The 25,839-nt window shown below is 49.0% G+C and overlaps 1 protein-coding gene across 1 annotated transcript in view; it reads right to left on the reverse strand.

Moving 5' to 3' along the window:
* The window catches only part of cep89 (centrosomal protein 89), a 184,901-nt gene that overhangs the window by 53,939 nt on the left and 105,123 nt on the right, over positions 1-25,839 (reverse strand). The window contains exons 16-17 of the mRNA XM_038806548.1: positions 19,735-19,902; positions 15,568-15,709 (exon numbers count right to left, since the gene is read on the reverse strand). Coding sequence (XP_038662476.1) covers positions 15,568-15,709; positions 19,735-19,902 — 310 coding nt within the window. The remainder of the gene's footprint in view (positions 1-15,567; positions 15,710-19,734; positions 19,903-25,839) is intronic.

Below are 25,839 nucleotides of genomic sequence, written 5' to 3' on the forward strand. Positions count from 1 at the left end.
GATATAACCTACACCACCCCCTTAACTGTAACCCAGCTCAGGGACGCATGTGAGAAGATCACTCCGTTCCTCCCCACCGCAGACCCCCACCAGTTTTTCGCTAAAGTAAAACAGCAGGCTACCATGTACGGCCTGGATGAGAGCGAGCAGGTTAAGCTCACCGTGCTGAGCTTAGACCAGTCAGTAGTAGCAGCCCTCCCCGACCCACAGAACGTTGCAGGAGGCACCCTAGAGGAGATGCACACCTCCATTTTAGATGCCATCGGGTATAATCGAGGTGACCCCGTGGAAGGTCTTAATAAGTGCCGGCAGAAAAGATCCGAACACCCCACAGCATTCGCAGGAAGGCTGTGGATTCATTTCAACGCAGTTTTCGGCGAGTTAAACAGAGCGCATTTGAACCGGGAAAATATGGTCAAATGGACGCGCACCATTATCTCACACGCAACAGAGGCAGGACAGAGCGCTTGCAACAGTTATGACCCCTCAGAAGAGGCCCATAATGAGAAATGGGTCCTGAAAAGGTTGTCCCGCGCATGGGAGCAATCAATTCAGGCAAAGAGCAAGGTTCAATCCCCAGAAGAGGCTCAGGCTGCCGCAGATATTCAGGCAGTGAGAGAGCATCAGAAACCCGCATGGGTAAATGAAGGGAAGAGCAGCCCACAACAGAAAGGACAGGAGTGCTATAACTGTGGACAGTTAGGGCATTGGGCAAAAGAATGCAATGCACTCCAGCGATCTCAGAGAGGCCAGCAGACAGGCACTCTGAACCGCAGTAAGGCAAAACCCATCCACAATATAGCAGTACAGTCAGGACCCACCAATGTGGGCGAGACGAACTGACGGTGTTCGGGCTCCCCCACTTGGGTCTGTGACACACTATGGGATTCATCAGGGAGACCCGTAGTCACAGCGAGAGTAAAAGGGAAGCCCATAGAGTTACTGTGGGACACAGGAGGCTCCCGCACCACCATTAACTCTACGACCACGGCACACGCAGACACGTGGCCGACCACATCCACCATTACACTTAGCGGGTTCACCGGACACTCGCAGCAGGGACATATCACAGCACCCGTAGCGATCCAGCTAGGGAACATCTCAACCAAACACCCCGTTGTTTTAGTAAATCTTCCCCGGACAGCAGAGCACATCCTGGGGATAGATTTTATGAACGCTCATAGCTTGTCGTTCGACCCAGTGAACCAGTGTGTCTGGCGAATGGCTAGATCAGACAGAGCACCAGCCACCCTCACAGTAGGAGACTATGCTAATCGGATTAGCGCAGTGGGAGAGTACTCATTCGACCTGACTACACTCCACACCGACAGACAAATAAAAGCCCTACTGAACAAACACAGGACAGCATTTGCAAGTCACCGTCATGACTGTGGCAGAATGACTGGACCAGTTCACGTTACCGGACAGGACCCCCGACCACAGAAACAGTATAGATTTCCCCTGGAAGCAGAGGTGGAAATAGAAAAGGTGATAGGAAGCTTATTGGAGCAAGGTGTGCTCAGAACGGTAGCCTCGACCAATAATGCCCCTATTTGGCCAGTGAGGAAGCCCGATGGATCATGGCGTCTGACCATCGATTATCGGGAACTCAACAAAGTCACCCCCGCAGTAGCCCCAACGGTAGCTACTAGTCCCGAGACCATGCTCAAGCAGGGACTCAACTCCAAATACTTCACGGTATTGGACATCAGTAACGGATTCTGGTCAATACCATTGGCAAAAGCGTGCCAGTACAAATTTGCCTTCACTTTCAAATCGCAGCAGTATACGTGGACATGCCTTCCACAAGGATTCCACAATTCCCCCTCCATTTTCCACCGACAGTTGGCAAGTGGTTTAGAGAAATTCTCCCACCCCGAATGTCTGGTACAGTATGTAGACGACCTACTACTGCAGACAGACACAAAGGCAGAGCACATTACGCTTCTGGCCGAACTCCTGGAACTGTTGACTTCAATTGGATGTAAAGTTAACCCAAGAAAGGCCCAGATTTTGGAAACTAAAGTGATGTATTTGGGTACAGTCATCACACACGGCAAACGCGAGATCGAATTCAAAAGAATTGATTCGATTGTCAAATTGCCCCTTCCCCAGAATGTATCAGCCCTCCGGTCGTTTTTAGGACTGGTTGGCTATTGTCGGAACCACATCGACGGATTCGCGACAAAAGCCGCCCCACTCTCAGACCTCCTTAAGAAAGGAGCCCCCTGGGAATGGCTTCCGCAGCATACAGAGGCTGTGGAGGAGTTAAAACGAGCCCTTAGCGCAGCACCCGCGCTGCTAGTCCCAGGCCAACTTTCACCCTACGCAATAGAGGTAGCGAGCACCGATCTGACCCTCTCGGCCGTGTTGCTTCAGGAACGGCACGAACAGCTAAGACCAGTGGCTTATGCCTCCCGACTGTTAGACCCGGTAGAACAAGGATTCTCTGCCTGTGAAAGGCACCTCCTTGCTGTCTTCTGGGCAGTACAATACTTCTCATACATTACCGGACTCAACCCCATTACTATTCTGACCGAACACACACCCACACAGCTACTCCTAGACGGTCGACTGAAGGACGGTTCAGTTAGCCAGATTAGGGCAGCTAGATGGACACTACTCTTACAAGGACGGAACATTACAGTAAAACGGACCCGCACACACACATATTTAGCAGACAACCTCCAATACCCAGGACAGCCCCATGACTGTGAAATTGTAGCTCCCCTACATAACACAGGACCCTTTATCGCAAAAACACCCCCCAGGAAGATAGGGAACCCAAAACAAAGCCCCCAACCCACAGACACGTGTGGACCACTGAGGATTTATGTAGACGGTTCCTCCACAGTTTTAAATGGTGAGCGTATCACAGGATGCGGCATCTATGTAGAGGACGCGCAGGGGCGCGCTCTCGAAGAAATCGCTCTTAAACTACCAGGTCACTTAGGCGCGCAGGCAGCAGAGCTCGCGGCCATAGCGTACATAGTGGACCACCCCGCTTCTTTCCCCAGCCCAGCAGACATATATTCAGACAGCTTATATGTCTGTAACAGTTTGACCGATTTTCTGCCCCTGTGGAGGACACGAGGTTTTGTCTCCGCAGACGGGAAACCCCTTCCATCAGCCCCTCTACTCCAGCATATTTTAGAAAAAGCGAAGGACAGGACCTTCGGCATAATAAAAGTAAGAAGTCACCATAGGTCATCCCCCCCTGGGAATGTAAAAGCCGACGCACTGGCTAAGGCAGGTTCCAGGCGAGGACACTTATGGACCCCCCCAGCTAGCGCACCAGCTAGCGCCCCTGTGAGCGCAGTCCAAATCTCACAGACAGATATTAAAGACCTTGTGGCAGCACAGAAGCAGGACAAGGACCTCCGGGAGGTTTTTAAAGGCAACTTTGTGCCAGAGTACGAGAGATTTAAACACGCACTGACCACACATGAGGGTGTGATCATTAAGGAACAACTTTATGTGGTCCCGCAGCAGGACAGGAATGCAATGATTGCTTTATTCCATGATAACCACGGGCATCAGGGAATTGATGCAACAACGAGGCACCTCAGGCAACTCTGTTGGTGGCCTAATCTCAGGACTGATGTCACACATTACATAGAGAATTGCCTTATTTGTGCACAGAATAACCCGGAGAGGTATTCTAAGAAGGCACAACTTCGGCATACTCGCCCAGTAAACGGCCCCTGGACAAACCTCCAGATCGATTTTATAGGACCATTGCCCCCTTGCAGGAATGGCTATAAATACGTTCTGGTGGTCATCGACACCTTTACCAAATGGGTAGAGGCATTCCCCTCTAGAACAAATACAGCAAAGACAGCTGCAAAGATCCTGACCCACCACATCTTCACGAGATGGGGTTTACCCCGAAGTATTGATTCGGACCAGGGATCTCACTTTACAGGACGGGTCATGAGGAACGTCCTGACAATATTTGGAATAAAACAAAATTTTCATATTGCGTATCATCCACAGTCCAGCGGGATTGTGGAGCGCATGAATCGGACTCTAAAAACTACCCTTAGAAAAATGGTTCAGGAGAATAACTCCACATGGGATTCAGTGCTCCCATTTGCACTCATGTTCATAAGGAACACTGTTTCCACTTCCACAGGCTACACACCACACACACTCATGACCGGACGCCCTATGAAAGGGACAGAATTCCTTTTAGGACTGGACATGACCAGCCCCGAGGTGACAGCCCTCACACACGAAAAGACGGTTAGAGACTTGGTTGAGACTGTGAGGCCTGCACAGATTGCAGCCGCAGTTCAGCTAGGCAAACACCGTCAACAACGCACAGCTTGTTTTAATAAGACCGTACACCCCACAGAATTCCAGGTTGGGCAACAGGTAATGTTATCTGTTTACAACCCCAGCAGTTTTTTGGCTCCAAAATATTCCGGCCCATACTCAATTTCGGATAAAATTAGCCCCTCAGTTTACAGGATAAAATATCCTAATGGGAAGACCGCGTGGTTCCATATCAACCAGTTAAAGGCATATGGAACACAGGCCAACCATGCTCACCATGTCCTGCTAGACGCAGCAGAACACTTCACCCCACCCACCAGAGACACTTTTCCACCATCCCCCTCACAGACCAGTTCATCAACGGACTCGCCCACGACTCCGCCCACAGACCACAACAGACCACGCCCCGACACGCCCACAAGCTGCCACAGCAGAGACAGCAGGACAGACACTGACTCTGAAGACAGCGACAGCACACAGCCATACAGCCCACACTGCACCAACTACGACCCCGACTCCAGTGACCCCATGGAAGTCACTTACCTTAAAAACCCAGAACCACCACCCGACCCCGACTACCCCGACAACACACTTGACACAACACTATGGCACAGGGACAATTCATACAGACTTGTCCGCAATGATGAAAGTGACCCCCGGTCACACAATTCGAAAATAGCATGCCTGATCCACACAAGGGTGTGGGATCCGGGAGAGCAGGACGACACGGTGTCTGAATCCCGACACGGCAACCCCTTTGTGACCCTGTTCACAGAGACAGAGGAAAAGTGAGGTGTCCAGATGATGTAAAATAGGAATCGTTTGAGGGAAACGATGTCCTTTCTGATGGAACCTGCACGTATGTTTGTCTTCGTTTTATGTTTGTTTTGTTTCAGGAATGTAAATGGTTCAGCTGGAGGATGGACATCTTCTTTTCAGCTGAAAAGATTGTGACCACCTCACATACACGTTAGCTTGTCCGCCGATACCTTTGAGAACTTCGGTTCCAAAGAAACCAGTTTGATTGGATATCTTTTCAAAGTTGTAAGGCTTGTAACCACCTTACACACACAATAGTTTATCTGCAGATACGTCTGAGAACCAACTTTGGTCAGCCAAGCTCGGGTATGGCACAGCACGCCCTACCCGGGGATCCCATCCAAATCGTACCCGTCGCGGCCCATACGCAACTCATTCGGACGTTTCTTTCAAAATTTTGTTTTCATTTTTCGTTAGGCAGCCCTTCGGCCGCCATCCCACATGCTATTTACATCCAGGAACATTCGGATGGTAAACTAGCAAAGCCTGCGAGACGGCTCGCAGGAGAAGGATTGTTAGGTGTATTCTGGTCTTCAAATTCGCTTTTGAAAAAAAAAAAATGAGGGGAGTCACAGGGTGTGACTTGGCCAGTCATTTTTAAAGGGTCAATCGGAATATAAAAGACAGATGCACTAACAGGTAAAGATCTTAAACTGTGTATTGACAGATACTGTGCTTGATCCCATAGCTTTCGAAGGAAGAGACAGGGATCGAAGCAAGGATTGTCCATACAGGAGGAAGAAAGAAGGAAACCAAGATAAAGATGATGGAAGCTCACCTATTGTTGTCAACTGTTATATTTGTTTGTGTGGAAACAAGACACGTTTCCCCCACAACCCCCACAGTAAATGTTTCCCTTACAACCACTCCCCAGTGCTCAGCTCTGATCAGTGAGGTTCAGACCTGGTGCACTAAATTTATGACATGGTACTCCATGTCATACGTAATCGAATCACTACTGGTGATTGCGATCGTCGTTATCCTTGTACAGACGCTCAGGTTGAGGAAGTGGAAGAGGAGAGCCTCCCGTTCTTGCCCTTCCGTCTATGGAGTTCGATCTCCGATTTTCCGATTTCATCAATCCCCTCTGCCCCATGATGAATAAAGAACTGTGTAATGAATAAAAAAATTCGACCCTGTATTGTATTGTCCTATACTCGACTGCCGAGTTAGGAAATGTGATGTTGTGGTGTGAATGGTTAAGGTTTTAGAGTGTGAGGAAATGTTTAAGTAAAGTTAAGGATAATTGTGATAGGTAGAGGTTCCCAGTTTATGGTAATGCATGTCCCCTTTGACATAGCGCCAAGTAGAATGTTAGGTAAAAAAATTTTTCTTCCCATAGTTTAAGATAGAGTAGCCCAGGAACTGGCAAGAGGTCAGGGGACACAAAGAAGGCAACCCAGATGCACTCAAGGCGACGTACATTGTGATCCTTCACAATATTTTGATTGTGAGGATCACAAGGAGGGAATGTAGCCACCTAAAATGGACGCTGAGCTACAAAATACGCCAAGCGCTAAGACTGCTGGGAAACAGACAGTTTAGCCAGAACAGCAGTCTGCAAAGAGAGCATTTTTGCATTCTGCAGCAGCAGAAACCAGTTTGGGCTCAGGTGAGAAGACCTTAGCTAGGTGCAAATGGCAAAACGCTTTGCATGCTAATGAGGCAATCAGACCTGAACACCCACACAATAGATACATTTGATTCTGAATGGACACATTTTCATCAAGGCCCAGACATCGAGGCACCAGAAACCTCCAAACAAAAGGGCATAAGAAACGCCCCCCCCCATCACGGAGACCCCCTCGCATTGGGGAATTAAAACAGTATCGATGAGGAATTGACCCAATAGGTAAAGCCCGCCCAAGAAGAGGGAAGGACAATGGAATCCCTATAAAAGACAGGGACCTCGTGTTGTCCGGTCTGTTTTTTCCGTGCTCCGGCTCTGACCAAGACCTTGAAGATCCTATCTGACTCCAGCCGTCGAGCACCAGCCGCCGAACCGTAAGTGCCAGTACGACGCTCGCTACGCGAACTAAGCCCGCTAGAACCCCCAGTGACCAGTACGCTTGCTGAAGGTTGCAGCCCAAGACCAGGACGAAGGCCTCGCTCCCTGACCTTGCCTGTTCCTGTTAGATAAGTATTCTGATTACTTTAGTTTAGTCATAGCTTAGTCTCTTAGTGTGTGCATGAATATTTATTATTACTGTATAATAAATATTATCGTTTGGACCTTACTAATCGGTGTATCGTCTTTATTACTTTGAACTTGACCTTGGAATACTCGTGACGTTGTCTATACGGCAACTGGCGACTCCTAAAGCTGAATAAATACATAAGACAGAGCCTAGTGGTGTTAAGCACTTGGAAGTTAATACACCCCAATAAACGCGTTTTACGCCCATAGTAAAACGTGCAACACTGTTTCTTGGTTAAGGGTCAGTCTCTGTTCTGCAGCTTGTCAATATTCACTGTTAAGGCTCAAAGATGGATAAAAAATACATTTAGGATGAAAATCAACTCAACCCCTTTGGAAGGGATGGGGCGAAAGTCACAAAAAGAAAATTGCAAAAACTAAAATACTTTTAAAATTTGAGCACATTTAAATCTCAGTGCTCTGTTTTTAAAAAAACTTTTCTTCAATAACTGGTTATAATTTCTTCCAATTGCATATTAATTATATTATAAGAATAAGATGCATTGCAGGAACTCAACAAGGCTTTTAGACTGCATCTTCCAAATCCACTACCATCTGGTAGGATAAGGACAGCAAATACATGAGAACACCACCACCTGGAAGTTCCACTCTAAGCTATTCCCAATTCTGACATGGAAATCTATCACAGAGTAAATTAATAGATTTAGTATAAAAAGGGGAATAGGTCTAACACGTGCTAATCAAATACCTCAAGGACTTGAGATCAGCAGAACTCATCAGAAAAATTGTAAGGTTGTTTACTTTTTTGAAGAACAGACAATTTGAAGCTAGAAGATTATAGACAAGCTTTTGGGTGAAGGTTTAATAATAAATCTAAGGAAACAAGATTGGAATTTTGTTCATTTATTTATAAATTTAGAGTACCCAAATCTTTTTGTTCCAATTAAGGGGCAATTCAGTGTGGCCAATCCACCTGCCCTGCATATCTTTATGTTGTGGGGTGAGACCCACACAGACATGGGGAGAGACCCACACAGACATGGGGAGAATGTGCAAACGCCACACAAACAGTGACCCAACCTGGGAGATTGGAATTTTAAAACAGTGTTCTGACTAACTGTACAGTCATCTGTATCTGTGACATGGTAGGAGATAATTAGAATGCTCTCCTTGTGATTGTTGTGTTAGAATTGTGAGCGCTGCATTAGAAGAAGGTGCTACTCCAGAGGTTTCTCGAGGGTAGTTCCCTCCATGCTTGAATTACAAATAAACTATTGTAACCTGTCCCTGTGATTAGTTGGATGACCACCACAACAATTTGGTACAGTTGGCAGGATACTCGCAGCAGGTCATTGGAATGCCTCTGCAAACAAGGTGAGTATATGTTGTTTACCACCCTGTGTCAATGCAGCAAGCCTGCCTGAGTAACAAAATAACGTGAAAGGAGAACTCAGGACAGGGGTCTAGGTTGAGGTAGCAGAGCCATGCAGAGAGTTCAGACCCCTAGATATGTTGAGGAAGCAGAGCCTTGCTGGTGGGTTGCAGTTGGGAAAGACAGTAGCCACTTAGGGACGTCAGTCTCCTAAAAAGAAACCACTTGCAAGCAAGTTGATAAGAAACGCACAAGTTTGAAAACAAACTGCACAGAGACAGGCAGTGATAGATTGCAGTCAGGAAAAGAGGAATAGAGTACCATAAACATCGATTGGAGAGTTGAGGGCTCCATCACAAGGTTTATACCAGAACAACATCCCAGATTGTTGATTGGTAAAAGCAAAGAAAATTATGGCCATGAGCCCAGTGGTAGTAACCACGCTGAGAACTTGGCCCAACTGTGACAACACTTCGGGCTAACTAAAATGTCCCCCATCTGCGGCAATCACAGACTCCCCCCAGCAACGCATGGAACCATTTTCAAAAGATGGAGGCGGGACGGGGGCACACTGACTGTCGGGGGCTTTTATGTAGGGCACACACTTGCGACATTGGACGAACTGACGAGGAAGTGGAAGCTAACAAAAGGACAGGAAATGAGACAGCTCTAAATAAGGCACTTCTTATGCAAGGAGACAGTAGGGTACCCCGGGGCCCCAGAAACGACACTATTAGAGGACCTGATAGGCACAAGTGGCAAGGAGGGGGGACTATGTGGGAAAATATACGGACAATTACTGGACAGAGCTCGAACACCACTCGACAAGACCAGACTAAAATGGGAGGACGAACTGGGGACAGAGGTAGCGTGGTGACTCTGGAGCGAAGCACTGAGCAGGGTGAGTTCCACCTCCTCCTGCGCAAGGCTCAGCCTATTGCAGCTCAAGTGGTGCATAGCGCACACCTGACCAGAACCCGAATGAGTCAGTTCTTCCCGGAAGTGGAGGATAAATGTGAACAGTGGCAGAGGGGCCCAGTCAACCACATCCACATGTTCTGGGCCTGTACCAAACTTTTTTTTTTTAAAAAGACAATTTTATTGAGGTATTTTTGGCATTGTAAACAGTAACAATATACATTAGTTTGCAGATACCAATTGCAAATAACAATACCACTCTCGCAGATAGACCCGCCTATTCTTTCCCCCTCCTCTACCCCCCCCCCCCCCCTACATACTCTTACACCCGCCCCCCACCCCCCCCCTGACGATTAGTTCCCCGTGAAGAAGTCGATGAATGGTTGCCACCTCCGGGCGAACCCTGATAGTGATCCTCGTAAGGCGAACTTGATTTTTTCCAAGCCGAGAAAGCTTGCCATGTCCGACAGCCATACTTCGGTCCTTGGGGGCTTTGAGTCCCTCCAGGCCAACAGTATTCGTCGCCGGGCTATCAGGGAAGCAAAGGCCACAACGTCGGCCTCTATCAACTCCTGTACTCCCGGGTCTTCCGACACCCCAAAAATCGCCACCTCTAGACTCATCGCCACCCTTGTTTTCAGTACCCGGGATATGACGTCCGCAAATCCCTGCCAGTATCCCCTGAGTTTTGGACACGCCCAGAACATGAGGACATAGTTCGCTGGCCCTCCCCCACATCTAGCACACTTGTCCTCCAGCCCAAAGAATTTGCTCATCCGGGCTACCGTCATGTGGGCCTGGTGAACCACCTTGAACTGAATCAGGCCGAGCCTGGCACATGTTGCGGTTGCATTTACCCTCCTCAGAGCGTCTGCCCATACGCCTCCCTCCAACTCCCCACCAAGCTCCTCCTCCCACTTAAGTTTCAGTTCCTTGGTCCCTGTGCCCTCCGCTCCCATAAGCTCCTTATAAATATCTGAGACTCTCCCCTCTCCTACCTCACCCTTGAAAACTACCCTGTCCTGGATCCCCCTTGGTGGAAGGCGTGGAAAGGACGGGACCTGCCTACGTACGAAATCCCGCACCTGCAAGTACCGAAAGTCATTCCCCCTCGCCAGCCCGAACTTCTCCTCCAGCGCCCTCATGTTCGCGAAGCTCCCTTCCAGGAACAAGTCACCCATCCTTCCCACCCCCGCCCTCCGCCATGCTCTAAACCCGCCATCCATCTTCCCCGGGACAAATCGGTGGTTGTCACATATTGGAGACCAGACCGACGCTCCCACTTCCCCCGCATGCTTCCTTCATTGGCCCCAAATCCACAAAGCCACCACCACTATAGGGCTGGTGGAGTACCTGGCCGGCGGGAGCGGCAGGGGAGCCGTGACCAGGGCTGCCAAGCTGGTGCCCCTGCACGAAGCAGCCTCCCCCCGCTCCCAAACCGACCCCGTACCCACCATCCATTTCCTTATCATGGCTATGTTAGCCGCCCAGTAGTAGCTGAGGTACGGCAACGCCAGCCCCCCCTCGCTATGGGTCCATTCCAGCATCCCCCTCTTTACCCGCGGGGACTTCCCCACCCAAACAAATCCCAGGATGATTTTATTGATTCTTTTAAAGAAGGACCATGGAATGAAAATAGGGACACACTGAAAAATAAACACGAATCTCGGGAGGATCGTCATCATCACCGTCTGTACTCTCCCCGCTAGTGACAGCGGGAGTGCATCCCACCTCCGAAACGTGCTCCTCATTTTCTCCACCAGCCTGGACAAGTTCAACTTATGCATCTTACCCCAGTCGGGCGCCACATGTATCCCATGATACCTAAAACTTTCCCCAACCAGCCAAAATGGTAGCTCCCTCAGCCTATTCTCCTGACCCCTCGCCTGCACCACAAACATCTCGCTTTTTGCCATGTTCAACTTGTAGCCCGAAAACTGGCCAAACTCCCCCAGGATTTCCATAATCCCGTCCATCCCTGCCGCTGGATCTGACACATACAAAAGCAGGTCGTCCGCGTAGAGCGACCCCTTGTGTTCTATCCCCCCCTGACCATTCCCTTCCATCCCCTTGCCGCTCTCAGAGCAATTGCCAGCGGTCCTATGGCCAACGCAAACAGCAGTGGAGAGAGGGGGCATCCCTGTCTTGTCCCGCGGTGTAGTCTAAAATACTCAGATGTCGTCCTGTTCGTCCTTACACTAACCTCCGGGGCCTGATATAGCAGTTTAACCCAGTCCACAAAGCCCTCTCCAAATCCAAACCATCCCAACACCTCCCATAAATAGTCCCACTCCACCCAGTCAAAAGCCTTTTCGGCATCCATTGCCACCACTACCTCCACCTCTCTGCCCTCCGGGGGCATCATAATCACACTGAGTAGCCTTCTTAGATTGGCTACCAGCTGCCTGCCCTTAACAAACCCCGTTTGGTCCTCCACAATCACGTCCGGTACGCAGTCTTCAATTCTAGACGCCAGGATCTTGGCCAGCAGTTTAGCGTCTACATTAATCAGGGAGATTAGCCTATAGGACCCACAAACCTCTGGATCCTTATCCTGTTTTAATATCAGCGAGATGGTGGCTTGTGACATCGTCGGGTGTAGCACCCCATTGTCCCTCGCCTCGTTAAACACCCTAACCAGCACCGGCCCCAGTATACCCGCATAATTTTTGTAGAACTCCACTGGATCCCCATCCGGCCCCAGGGCTTTACCCGACTGCATGGCCTTCAGGCCCCCCATTACTTCTTCAGCTCTAATCGGGGCCCCCAGCCCCTCTACCATCCCCCTGCCCACATTTGGGAAGGTCAGCCCATCTGAGAAGCGCCTCATCCCCTCCGGCCCCGTGGGGGGGTTCCTAAGTTGCTGTGCAAACATTCTGCTGGCTTTCTCCCCATACCCCTACACTGGCCTTTCTGAGTTGCTCTACGGCCTTCCCAGTGGATAGCGCTCCCAGCTCCGCCTGCAGTCTCAGTCGTTCCCTGAGTAGCTCTGCCCTCGGGGAGTCCGCATATTCCCTATCCGTCCGTGTCATCTCCTGCACCAGTCTCTCCATCTCTGCCCTGTCCGTTGTGTCCCTATGGGCTCGGATTGAGATGAGTTCCTCTCTCACCACCACCTTCAGCGCCTCCCAGAGCACCGCTGCTGAGACTTCCCCTGTATCATTGACCAGCAGGTGGTCCTGCACGCATTTCCCCACTCTCTCACACACCCTCTCCTCTGCCAACAATCCCACCTCTAACCTCCATTGTGGGCGCTGGTAACTTTCTTTGCAGACCAGCAGGTCGACCCAATGTGGAGCATGGTCCGAAATAGTGATCGCTGAGTATTCAGTATCCCTCACCCCATCCAAAAAGTCCCAACTCATAATAAAGAAGTCAATACGAGAATAAACCTTATGAACATGTGAATAGAACGAGAACTCCTTCCCGTCGGCCGGCTGATTCTCCAAGGGTCTACCCCCCCCCCCCCCCCCCCCCCCCCATTTGTTCCATGAACCCTCTCAGTTCTCTTGCCATTGCCGGGACCCTGCCCGTTCTGGAGCACGACCGGTCGAGGTCGGGGTCGAGGACTGTATTAAAGTCCCCACCCATAATCAACTTGTGCGAATCCAAGTCGGGGATTTTCCCCAGCAGCCTTCTGATGAAATCTACATCATCCCAGTTTGGAGCGTAAACATTCACTAGGACCACCTTCACCCCCTCAAGCTTGCCCCGGACCATGAGAAATCTACCAACCCCATCCGCAACTGTGCTGTCCGCCTCAAACTTAACCCGTTTGTTAATCATGATCGCGACCCCTCTGGTCTTAGCGTCAAGCCCCGAATGGAAAACCTGGCTAACCCAGCCCTTCCGTAATCTAATCTGGTCCGCCACTTTCAAATGTGTCTCTTGCAGCAACATTACATCCGCCTTCAGAGCCCATAAGTGCGCGAACACACGTGTCCTCTTGACCGGCCCGTTTAATCCTCTAACATTCCAGGTGATCAGCCTGGTTGGAGGGCACCCTGCCCCCCCCCCCCCCCCCCCCCAGTAACATCCCCTTGTAACCTAACCCCTGCCATATACTGGCTGTATACACACCCCCCACCTTGCTCCCGTTGACTAGTTCAAAGCAGCTAGCCTGGTAGCTCTCAACTCCGGCGCCACCATGTCTCACACCTATTGTCCCCCTGCTCCCCCCCCCGCCGCCCATCAACACCACCTCCCCAGAACAGCCCTATTCGAGCAATCGCTCTGGGACCGAGGCAGAGAGAAAACAAACAAAGAACAAAGCAACATTCCCAGAAGAGAAAAAAAAGCAAAGAGAACCCGAACAGCCCCAGGCACCCAGCAACTTAAACTTTAACTATCACTTTGGCTTTCACTTTAAAACTTTCAAACAGGCAAACACAAACATAAGAACACCCCCAAATTTAAATAAAAGAGCATGCCAAACGATATCGCTAACACGAAGGGCAATCTGTGAACAACTACAGACATCCCTGAGAACACTCTAACTCGAGTCCATGGGTCCTCAGTTCGGCACCGGCACCCTTAGCGAAGTCCATCGCTTCCTCCGGGCCGTCAAAATAATGTTGCTGTTCCCAGTATGTGACCCAAAGCCGCGCCGGGGAAAGTAGCCCAAACCTGACCTTTTTAAACAGAATCTCTTTAATTTGTCTGTAGGCTGCCCTCCTTCTGGCCACCTCCTGGCTCCAGATCCTGGTAGATGCGCAGGACACTGTTGTTCCATGAGCAGCTCCTCGTGCTCTTGGCCCACTGTAGAACCCGCTCCTTGTCCACAAACCTATGGAACCTGACCACCAGCTCCAACCGACACGGGAAGAAATCATCCCCCACCAGCTTCTGCAGCATGTCTGCCACATATGCCGTGGCATCCACTCCCTCGGCCCCCTCCGGGAGCCCAATGATTCTCAGATTCTGCCGGCGAGACCTGTTTTCCAGGTCTTCCAGCTTGTCCATCAGCCTTGCTTGCTGCTCCTTCAACTTACTAATTTCCACGTCCGCTACCGTTTGAAAATCCGCCTGCTCTTCCACTGTCTTCTCCAGTGCCTGGACCTTATCCTGAGCGTCCAGCCTCTGGTCAAGTCGCTCCACCGCTCTTGTGAGGCATGGTATCAGTAACTGTACCTTGCCTTTAATACATTGGCCCTTTAAGACCGGGCTTGGAACCCTGGGGGACTCCACCTCCAGGAAATGGTATATAAGATGAGGCTCACTGGGCAGCATGTGGTGAGCACACTTCTCGGCAGCTGTTCAGTTCTCTGATGATTAAATCCTTTGAATTACCAATCTTCTCTCCTGTGTCGTAATTGAGGGTATCTCAGCGTTCTGGAGCGGTTCCAAATTATCCCGCTTCAGTGCTGCGAAGCTCTCTTTCATGACCTGCAGCATGTTGTCCAGTGCTGCCTGGACCGTCCTTTCCCTGGTCCGTTCATCGGCCATCTTTCCTCCCACTTGAGCTTCCACACCACCTTTGTTCAGCCCCTTCTTCGCCTGTTTTCGCTCCCTTCTGTTCCTTAAGTTCATACAACTCTGTATGGATTCAGATCTAGAGTGCTATTGCTTTTCACTCCAGCGCTCAAAAGTTTAAAAAAGTCGGGGAAAAGGTCTTAAAGTCAGACGAGAGCCACCAAATGTGCAACTTACTCCCTCATAGTCGCCACCGGAAGTCTGAATTTTGCATTGTTGACATACACATGGAAGCTAGCCAGATGGCCAGCATACAATTGAAGCGCAAGATGAAACACTGGCACCAATTCTGTTCCTTCTGGCCCACAAGGGTACTTAATCAGTCGGTTCTTCCAGCCTCAGATCTGCCACCAGATTATTCCTTAAAAAGCAGTTTAGTTTAAGTTGTGGCTTTGAAAATATCCCAATTATTGTTTTTAATTTAAATGCCAGCAATGGAGTCAGGTTTCTGACTTATCTTAATCACCCCAGACCCTCTCCAACCTGTTATCATCAAAAAACAATTGACAGGAGTATCATTATCAGAGGAAGGATCTTTAATATTACTCACCACATATACAAGCTGGTCACGTTCGTGAGCTGCCTTTTCAGCAAGACTGATCAAATTTGCCAGATACTGGTGAGCTGCGACTTCTTTCTCCATAGCTTCTTCCACCTGCTGTTTCAGAAGACCAATCTTTTTCTGTGCTACCCTGTGAATAAGGTTATTTTTATTGGACTAATCATGGAAAATGCAATGATTGTATTTTGCACATGCAATTATTCTACCCTTTCATATACCTGCAGTAAAAGAAATACACATGGCCACATTTGAATAATAAAATATAATTAATGGGAAAAATACAAATGAGCTATATTGCCTGTTTATTATTAATTTTGGCAAGTAAATTCAATTAAGACGGAACCTTTCCCTGTCCTAATTTAACTGTCCAAATTAATAATGTCAAGTACTCAAGAAACTTAAATTGATATCTTCATATTTTGATGAATTCTGGAAGTAAAAGTAAGTGTAAGTAAAAAGAACATGATCGTATAATATCTTGGCTGGGATTCTCCCCTACCCGGCGGGGGGTCCCGGCTGGTCGGAGTGGCGTGAACCACTCCGGCGTCGGGCTTCCCCAAAGGTGCGGAATTCTCACATTGAGGGGTTAGGCCCGCGCCGGAGTGGTTCCCACTCCACTGGCTGGCGTGAATGGCCTTTGGCACCACACAGCCGGGGCCGAAAGGACTTCGCCGGCCGGCCTACGTCCGCGCATGCGCCGGAGCGTCAGTGGCTGTTGACGTCATACCAGCGCATGCACAGGGGAGGGGGTCTCTTCCGCCTCCGCCATGGTGAAGACCATGGCGAAAGCGGAAGAAAAAGAGTGCCCCCACGGCACAGGCCCGCCAGCCGATCGGTGGGCCCCGATCGCGGGCCAGGCCACCGTGGGGACACCCTCCGGGGTCAGATCACCCCGCGCCCCTCCCAGGAACCCGGATCCCGCCCGCGCCGCCAATCCCGCCGGTCAGGTAGGTGGTTTAATCCACGCTGGCAGGAGAGGCCTGTCAGCAGAGGGACTTCGGCCCATCGCGATTCCCGCCCCTGCCGAATCTCGGGAGCAGAGAATTCGGGACACGGCGGGGGCGGGATTGACGCCGGGCCCGGGTGATTCTCCGAACCCCCGGGTCCTTATTATGATTTCAGGATACCTAATGGTCCTTTCTATTTTTAAGTGCAGTTACTAAGTCCTTATCACCTCCATCACAAATACTACATTGTTCCATCTCTGTAATATCACCCAACTCCATCCCTATCTCAGGCACCAATTTGCTAAAGCCCTTATTGATGCTGTTGTCACCACCAGACTCAATAATGCAAATGTTTTCCTGTCTAGTCTCACATCCTCTACCCACACAGATTTCACCTCATCCAACATTTTGCTCTCCATATCCTACCCTGCTCCAAGTTCAAATCACTTATTTCACTTGGCTGCAAGTTACTTCATATTTAGAATTCATTTTCTACGTTGAAATCCTACTCTGGTCTTGCCCTCACAATCTCTATGACATTCTTCATGCCTGAAACCTCCATGAACGCTCCACTCCTCTGACTCTAGCTTCTTGTGCTTCATTCCTCCCTTCACACCAATGGCAATTGTGTTTTCAGCTAAGTCTCAGCATCAGGATTTTCTTTTCCATATGGCATTTAGTTTCCACCTCAGTTTCTTAGAAGACCCTCCATTCACTTAAAAACAAACTAACAAAGATTTTGGCCATCAGACCTAATCTTTCCTTCTTTGGCTCAATGCCTTTGTGAGCAATTGTAGAAGTTTTTATTACATTAAAGACACTGTATAAATGTATTTGATTGTTCCTGTTTCTAACTCTGAACAGCTGCCAAAACATTAAGCTCAATAATAACAGGCAGTTCCTGAGTGGAGGCAGTAGCAGGCATAAAATCCAGAAGAAATTTCAAAGTGTTAGTTTTAATGCAATTCTAACATTACTTCCAATGTGTGACTGCGGAAGTGGTGCATCCCCACGTGACACGATCTTAACTTAACTATTTAAAGGGCCAATTCAAAGATGACATCTGGTCAAGTTCAGTTTATTCAAAGAGGTGGCAAATAGATGCACTCAGAGGTCAAGGACTATGTCGTAGTTTAACAACATATCATTCAAAGTATACTGGGTGCAGCGAGGAACTGGAAGGAGATCACCGTCCCCAACAACAGGAGGAAGAACCTGGGGCGGGATTCTCTGAGTCCACGCCAGGCCGAGCGCGAATCATGCCACGCCAGACCGCATAAAAATCCGAGACCCGCCGGCACCGTCCACCTGTGGTTTTACCTGGCGGGACCTTGGTGTGCATCCATCCGGGTGCGGCCTGTTGGGAGGGGGTGATCCGACCCCGGGAGCGGGGGGGCCTCCACTGTGGCCTGGCCCGCAATCGGGGCCGACCAATCGGCGGGCCGGCCTCTCGGGCTGGGGGCCTCTTTTGCTCTGCCCCGGCCTCTGTAGCCCTATGCCATGTTGCATCGGGGCCAGTGCGGAGAAGGGAGTCACCGCTTATGCGCATACGCAGACCCACGGCGCCCATCTGACACCGATATCGGCAGCTGGAGCGGTGTGGGTCGCTCCAGTGCTGTGCTGGCCCCCTGTCGGTGTCAACACAGCCTCAGGATCAGAGAATCCTGCCCCTGATGCCGTCAAAGGTAACTGTGGTTGGGGGTGGCTGAGGACATCAGCAGCAGGAGCATTATTTTCCATTCCTCGACCCAGTGTAGAGTGAAGAAAGGTGAGCAAAGTTGCAAATTCACTTACATCCTGTGCTGCACACTTCCTTCCACTCACTGTCTTGACAAGTATCGATGGGGATAGTAACAGTGCAAGGGTAGAGGGGAGGAATTCCTGAAATGTGTATAAGTGATTAAGGAAGTAGTGTTATATTTGGAGAATGAAGTACAGCATATCGTTCCATCAAATTTAGAATATTTAAAGAAAAGGACAGGTAAAAGCAAGCATAGAACATACTCATGCAGAAATGGGTACATTGGGGATGTGTTGTGGCCACGTTCCTCATCTTTAATATTTTAGCCTACCACTCTGACATTAATCCCCTGGTGGTTAAAAGCCCCCCTTAGTTTATGTATTCATCACTTTAGGGTTAAACTTCTTTGATGTCCTCGTGGCCAAGCACCCCACACCGATCCTTCTACAAATTGCTAGCCCTCCTGAAAGCCATGACAAATATCCTCATGTACACAATGTCTCATAACCCTATCATACCCACCCTTTCATGTTCCACTAGATCCCCAAGTTCTAATAAACCAACTACCAAATAACTCACCCTCACTTTCTTTTCAATGATTTCAACCCAGGGATTTCCTCCAGCCATGCCTCCATATGCATTCCATCATCTCCTTCAACTCTAGATTCTCCACTTCATAATTAGTAGCTGTCCTTTCAGCTACTGCATTTCTGTTTGTTGGAACACATTGCCTAGATCCCTACATTAGGGCGCTTCCCCCCTGGCAGTCAGAATATTCTTTGGACCCCTTCATGACAATATCTTTGGACCCCTTCATGACAATATCTTTGGCCCCCTTCATGACAATATCTTTGGCCCCCTTCATGACAATATCTTTGGCCCCATTTTCTAACTTTTGCAGATTTGCTCCATTATTAACATCAATCATTTCTCACCAATATGGAAAGTGGTTTGCAGCATTTCCAAGCCTGTTACATCCACCAGCAACCTGGAGTCGTTATATTTTGTACAAGATTCCAAGCGGTTCAGTAGCAAACTTCAGGGAATTGAACCTAACTATTTTATCCTATCTGGCATGCATGCGACTCTCACTATCTTCTTACATGGCCTAGCAAGCCATCAAATTGCACAAACATTAGGTGGTTGATTAGATGAGGACAAAGCCATGTACAACTTTAATGACCTTTAATATTATGTGAAGAATGGATACTTGGGCAAGATATAATATGGTTGCCTGCACAGATGAACTGTACTCCATCTGGAGTGTGTACCTTTAAGGAAACAGAGAACCAATAAAAGGTGAAACTGAGAAAACAAAATCAGATATACCAAAGATATAAAAACCTCAACACTTTCTTTCAAATATTTACAACATGAAAATTGGAATTTAAATTTAGAAATTGTAACTGTCCCAGTAGAATGACATTTTAATTCAAAGTACAAGTATTGGTTACCTATTTATTGTACCTGTTTGACTTCTGTGATACCTTCAGCTCTGCTTCTAAAGTTTTATTGTCAGCTATTAATTCTGTCTTATCGAAGAGTAGGCTCTTTTTCTCAGCTTGCAAAGATGCAATTCTTCCCATCAATTCCTCCACTTCTACGTGCTGTTTCTCTTGTTCAAGCTGTAGTTTTCTAACAGAAAAGAAAACAATAATCACTGGTAGTCCTCTGGAGACTGGGATAATAATTGAGAGGCTCCCTCAGGTCATACACCAAGGTATATTTAGTAAATACATAATTTGTGGCAGTTGAATGGCTACGCCATAAAAATAAACATAAGTTCTTCAATTTTACTTTCTATTTGGATTAGTCCCTTGAAAATGTGTCCACCAACCGTAAATAATTGCACGGATTGTCACTTATGCTCTTTTTCAAGTTCCTTACTTATTTTCGTAAGGTTCAGCAATTCGCCCCCCAAAATAATATTACTTTCATAATTTTCTTGACATTTACCCGAGTTTGTTGGAATTCAAGCTTAAGGCTGAATTCCGCCCCCCCCCCCCCCCCCCCCCCCCCCCCCAGTATTTTCTACACTTTTACACAGATGACACAAATCTGCAACTCTCTGTTCAATAATTGTATTCATTTTACACCACCCTCCTTCTGATGTGCTTTCTATTTCTTCCTACTCTTTCTGTCTCTTTTACATTCCATTCTGCTTCCTCATCACATTTCTTTCCCTTTGTCCCCCATATTGGTTTAAACACTTCTATGAAACAGAGTTCAATTAAGACTAGTAAGATCTAATAATTGGGATTAATCTCTTTCACCACTGGATAGGCCAAAACATCAGAACATTACCGATGGGCCGAATGGCCTCTTTCTGCATTGTAAATTCTTTGATTCTATGATTATTTAGGTTCAATCTTCAGTGCAGTACTGTGGGTGTGATGTATTGGTCAGAGGTGTAATGTTTTAGCTAACAGAACAAATGGTAAATTTGTTGCTGAGGTGTAAAGCTGGTGCATCCAGAGCTGCCAACCTTTCCCAACAGAAATGTGTACTCCAGATACCAAAGATCAGTATTTTGGCAGTAAAATCAGATTTACATTTCAAAGGGAAAATGCCTACCAATCTGAAGTATAGCTTTACACCTTTATTGGACAAATCTAAAACACAAATGGAAAATGCAAATCCATGCTTCATGCATGTGTGGGTGTTTTCAAATTAAGTTTCACACATTCAGTAAATCTAAGAATGAAAAATGTGAACAAAACATTTGGCTTTTTATATGAAGTTCAAAATTGTCCTGAACACTTGATTAACTGAATTGAATTCTTACAAGAAACTGTATATAGACAAAAGGAATCCATTGCATTTCTTTCTTTCAAAAAATATTTTCATGAAGTAGCACTAACAGATTTGATGTTCAAATTCGGGTTTATGATAGTAAAGGTAAAAGAGCACAAAGAATGGCCACAAAAAGTAGAAAACAGAAGGTAAGTTTAAACAGATGCATGATGACTCAGGTTTATTTTTTCAGCATTTTTGTTTCATGCTCACAGCAAAAAGCACAGTTTCCACAAGTAAAACAATGATTTATGAACTGAATCTTGCTGAAACTTAATAATGTGCAATGTATTATCAGCTGCACTCCATCAGTACAGAAAGAGGGAAGTCGAGTTAAAATTTCACATCAATGACCTTTCAACAATTCTGAAATGTTAACTCTCCTTCTCTCCCCATTGATGCTGCCGGATCGAAGTATTTCCAGCACTTTCTTTTCTTTAAATACAGAGCAGTTCTCTACAAAGATCTGTGATAGAGCTGGTGTTGAGTCTACTTACTGCAGTCCACCCTCCCTCAATGCGACTTTTATATCCCAATAAAATCCAGACACCTCAAGCCTTAGAAACCGCGCGCAGGTCAGGATCACCTTCGGTCTCACACAAGGCATCGAGGTGCATCTTGGTTTCCTTGGCGATAGGGCCCCGCCGCCTCTCCTCTGCGCCCCGCACACTACGCACCTCAATGCCCCATCAACAGCGCATGCGTTTCTGACAGATATGCGCCGTTAGTGCGCGGGGTGGAGAGGAGAGGGGTCGGGGTCTCTGCACGGGACCTGAGACCAATGAAACCAAATAATGCATTTCGGGAGGCGACTTTTCCGTATTGCAATGAGAGAAAGCGTACTTCCGTATTCGAACAGATTTGCCGTACAGATTCTGGAAAATTTGTACTAGTTGGCATCTCTGTGCATCCGATCAAACACTCTTCATAGAAATAGCCCAGCTTTCATTTCCATTCAAATCCATGGAAATAAAAAGCAGTTAGTTTATATAACAGATAGGTGTAAAAACTGAAATTGCAGATTAGCTAAGTGGCAAATTGAAAGTCTGCCCTGCAATGTCAGAGGCTCTGTCTCCCTAATCTTGTGGTTCAAATGGTTGTAAAAGATTCCATGACACTCTTCAAAGAGACCAGGGACTTTTTCTGGCCAGCATTCCTCCTTTAACCAATCAAAAGTCCAGGTTAAACATTTCACAAGGCACAAACCACTTGAAACGTCACTTCCTCAAAACTTCTAAGGAGGTTGGTTAGACTGTATTTTCCTCTCTAAATCTATGTTGACAGGTATTTACTAAGCTATTGTGTACACTTAACATTCAGGCTTACATTAAATAAGCAATTTCATTATTTTACTGAGAATTGAAGCAAGACCGATGAATAATAGTTGTTCATTGCTGATTTATTATGTTTTTCAAATACGAGCACAATGGGCGGAATTCTCCGCTCCCGCGAAAAATTGGGAAGGCCGTCGTGAACTCGGCTGAGTTTCATGACGGCCTCGGAGGCCGCTTCTCTCACCTTATTCACCCCCACCTGGGGGGGCTAGGAGCAGCCCTCCATAACTCTCGGCCGTCAGGTCAAGGAGGCGCGTCGTGAATGACGCGGCCGGCGCGGTGACGTCAGCCGCGCATAGGCAGGTTTTCCGGCTCCAACCCTACATGCGCGTCTGACGTCACGACGGCTGACGGCTCAAACCCGCGCATGCGCGGTTGCCGTCTTCCCCTCCGCTGCCCCGCAAGACGTGGTGGCTTGATCTTGCGGGGCGGCGGAGGGGAAAGAGTGCGTCCCTTTGAGACGCCGGCCCTACGATCGGTGGGCGCCGATCGCGGGCCTGTCCCCTCACGAGTACGGCCGTGGTGCTCACTCCCCTCTCCGCCCCCCACAAGCTTCAAACCAGCTGTTGGCGCCATGCTCACGACGGCGGCGACCAGGTGTGGTCGCCGCCGTCGTGAACCAGTCGCGAACGGCAGGCTACTCGGCCCATCCGGGTCGGAGAATCGGCGGTCGCCGTGAAAAACGGCGAGCGCCGATTCTTCCGAGCGGGGGTTGGGAGAATCGCGGGGGGTGTCAGGGGGGCGTGTCGTGAGTCGCCCGGCCCTCCCGTGATTCATCCACCCAGCGTGGGGAGCGGAGAATCGCGGCCAATGTCTTCTTTCAAAGTACTAATACTTCACCAACACCCAGCGAATCCTTCACATTAACTGTTAGAGTCGCATGAATCTGCTCTTTGATATATTTTACCACAAGATAAATATCATCTAGCCCGAGGGATTAATTACTTTTTTGCCTTTTTAACCTGTAGCTTCCATCACATTTAAAAAAAAATAATTTACAGGATCTAGTCGTCGCTGGCAAGACCAGCATTTATTGCCCATTCTTATTCGCCCTTCAGAAGTTGGTGGTGAGTTGCCTTCTTGAACTGCTGCAGTCCCTGAGATGTAGGTCCCCTCCAGTGCTGTTAAGACAATTCCAGGATTTTGACTCAGCGACAGTGAAGGAACGGTGATACATTTCCAACACAGGGTGGTGAGTGACTTGGAGAGGAACCTCCAGGTGGTGGGATTCCCAGGTATCTCCTGCTCTTGTCCATCTAGATGGTATTGGTCGTGGGTTTGGAAGGTGCTGCCTGCGGAACCTTGGCAAGTTCTTTCCGCAGTTCATCTTGTAGATGCACTCATCCAGGCAATTGGAGAGTATTTCATTACACTCCAAACTTGTGCCTTGCAGATGGTGGACAGGCTTTGGGGGATTAGGAGGTGAGTTACTCGGCGTAGAATTTCTAGCCTTTGACCTGCTCTGATAGCCACAGTAATATGGTTAGTCCAGTTCAGTTTCTCATCAATGGCAACGCCCAGGATGTTGATTTACCAAGCAATTAATGTTGCCTGGATAAACTCTGTTTAATTTCCCATGCGGATACTTGGGAGAATATAATCATTCAGAATGTTTATCACGGCAAGAGATTCATCAGGTAGTACAGCACAGAGGGAGGTCATTCAGCCCATCAAGTCTACACTGAGTCGAGACTTCCGGTTGAGGTGATGCGGAGCTAAGCCGCACGTTCGGTGGCTCCCGCTATTTTCGGTCTTTTGGGCTCTTTTAAGGGCCTGTAATGGCGCTGGTTGGACTTTTCCCGGTGTGGGAACACATCTGCTGCGCTTATCTGCCGGTGGATGGACTGGACCAGGAGCGGGGCGGTCAAAAAATCGGCTTTGGAGCAAAGAAAGGTGCGAGGCAGGAAGAACAATATGGCGGCGGGCGAGTTATGGCAAAAGGCCTCGGAGAACGGGGATGATATCCTAGGCCTGGCAGTGAAGGTGGAGTCGCACGAGGCGCTCCACAAGAAATGGAAAGTAAGGATGGAGGAAATGGAGAACCGCTCGCGGCGGAAGAACTTGCGGATCCTGGGTCTCCTGGAGGGGCTGGAGGGATCGAACCTGGGGGCCTATGTGGCCTTGATGCTGAACTAGCTAATGGGAGCGGGGTCCTTCCAAGGGCCCTTGGAGCTGGAAGATGCCCATTGAGTGTTGCTGAGAAAGCCCAGGCCGAACGAGCCTCCAAGGGCGGTGCTGGTCCGTTTGCACCGCTTCGTCGACCGGGAATGTATGCTGAAATGGGCTAAAAAGGTGCGGAGCAGCAGGTGGGAGAACGCAGAGATCCGGATTTATCAGGACTGGAGCGCGGAGGTGGCGAAGAAAAGGGCTGGTTTCAACCGGTCGAAGGCAGTGCTGCACAAGAGGGGTGAAGTTCGGCCTGCTACAGCCAGCACGCCTCTGGGTCACTTATAAAGACCGCCAGCTCTATTTTGACTCCCCGGAAGAGGCCTGGGCCTTCATCCAGGCAGAGAAGCTGGACACGAACTGAGGATTAAGGGGGGGGGGGGGGGGGGGGGGGGGGTTGGAGACTGACGTACATTGTCCGGAGGCTCTGTTCTCCCTTGTACTTCTTTGTTGGTCTTTTTTCCCCCTCTTTTTTGGGGCTTTTCTACTATTTATTTCTGTTCCTTTCTCTCTGGTGGAAAGTTGGGGGGGCTGTTTTGTAGGCCCGTTGGGATGTGCGCCTTGGGAGGAGTATGTACTGGTCGGGGGGAGTGGCGGTTGGGTTACACCGGGGGGGTGTCGTTGAGGTGGCGGGAGCAGCCGGGGTCAGCAGGAGTTGGCTGACTTACGGAAGTACGACGAGAGGGGTAACGCAGCTAGGGGGGCCCTAGGCTGTAGGGGAACAGATGGTGATGGGGGGGGGGGGGGGGGGGGGGTCAGGATGGGGATCTGCCACCGTGGGGAACGGGCTGTGGGGGTGCTGCGGGCACGTGGTGGGCCGAGGGAGAGTTATGGCTGGTCACATGGAATGTAAGGGGGCTGAATGGGCCAGTCAAGCGGGCCCGGGTGATTGCACACTTGAAGGGGCTAGGGGCGGATGTGGCTATGCTCCAGGAAACGCACCTTAGGGTGGAGGATCAGGTTAGGCTGAGAAGAGGGTGGGTTGGACAAGTGTTCCATTCGGGGTTAGATGCGAGGAACCGGGAAGGGGCGATTTTGGTGGGAAAGAGCTTGTTGTTTGTGGTGTCGAGTGTAGTGGCGGATAGCTGTGGCAGATACATAATGGTGAGCGGTAGACTCCAAGGGGAGCGGGTGGCACTGGTTAATGTGTACGCCCCAAATTGGGACGATGCAGGCTTCATGCGGCGCATGCTGAGCCGGATACCAGACCTTGAGACGGGGGGCTTGATATTGGGAGGAGATTTTAATACAGTGCTGGACCCAGCCCTGGCTCGTTCTA

The sequence above is a fragment of the Scyliorhinus canicula genome, chromosome 9 (genome assembly GCF_902713615.1).
Source record: "Scyliorhinus canicula chromosome 9, sScyCan1.1, whole genome shotgun sequence".
Taxonomy (NCBI): domain Eukaryota; kingdom Metazoa; phylum Chordata; class Chondrichthyes; order Carcharhiniformes; family Scyliorhinidae; genus Scyliorhinus; species Scyliorhinus canicula.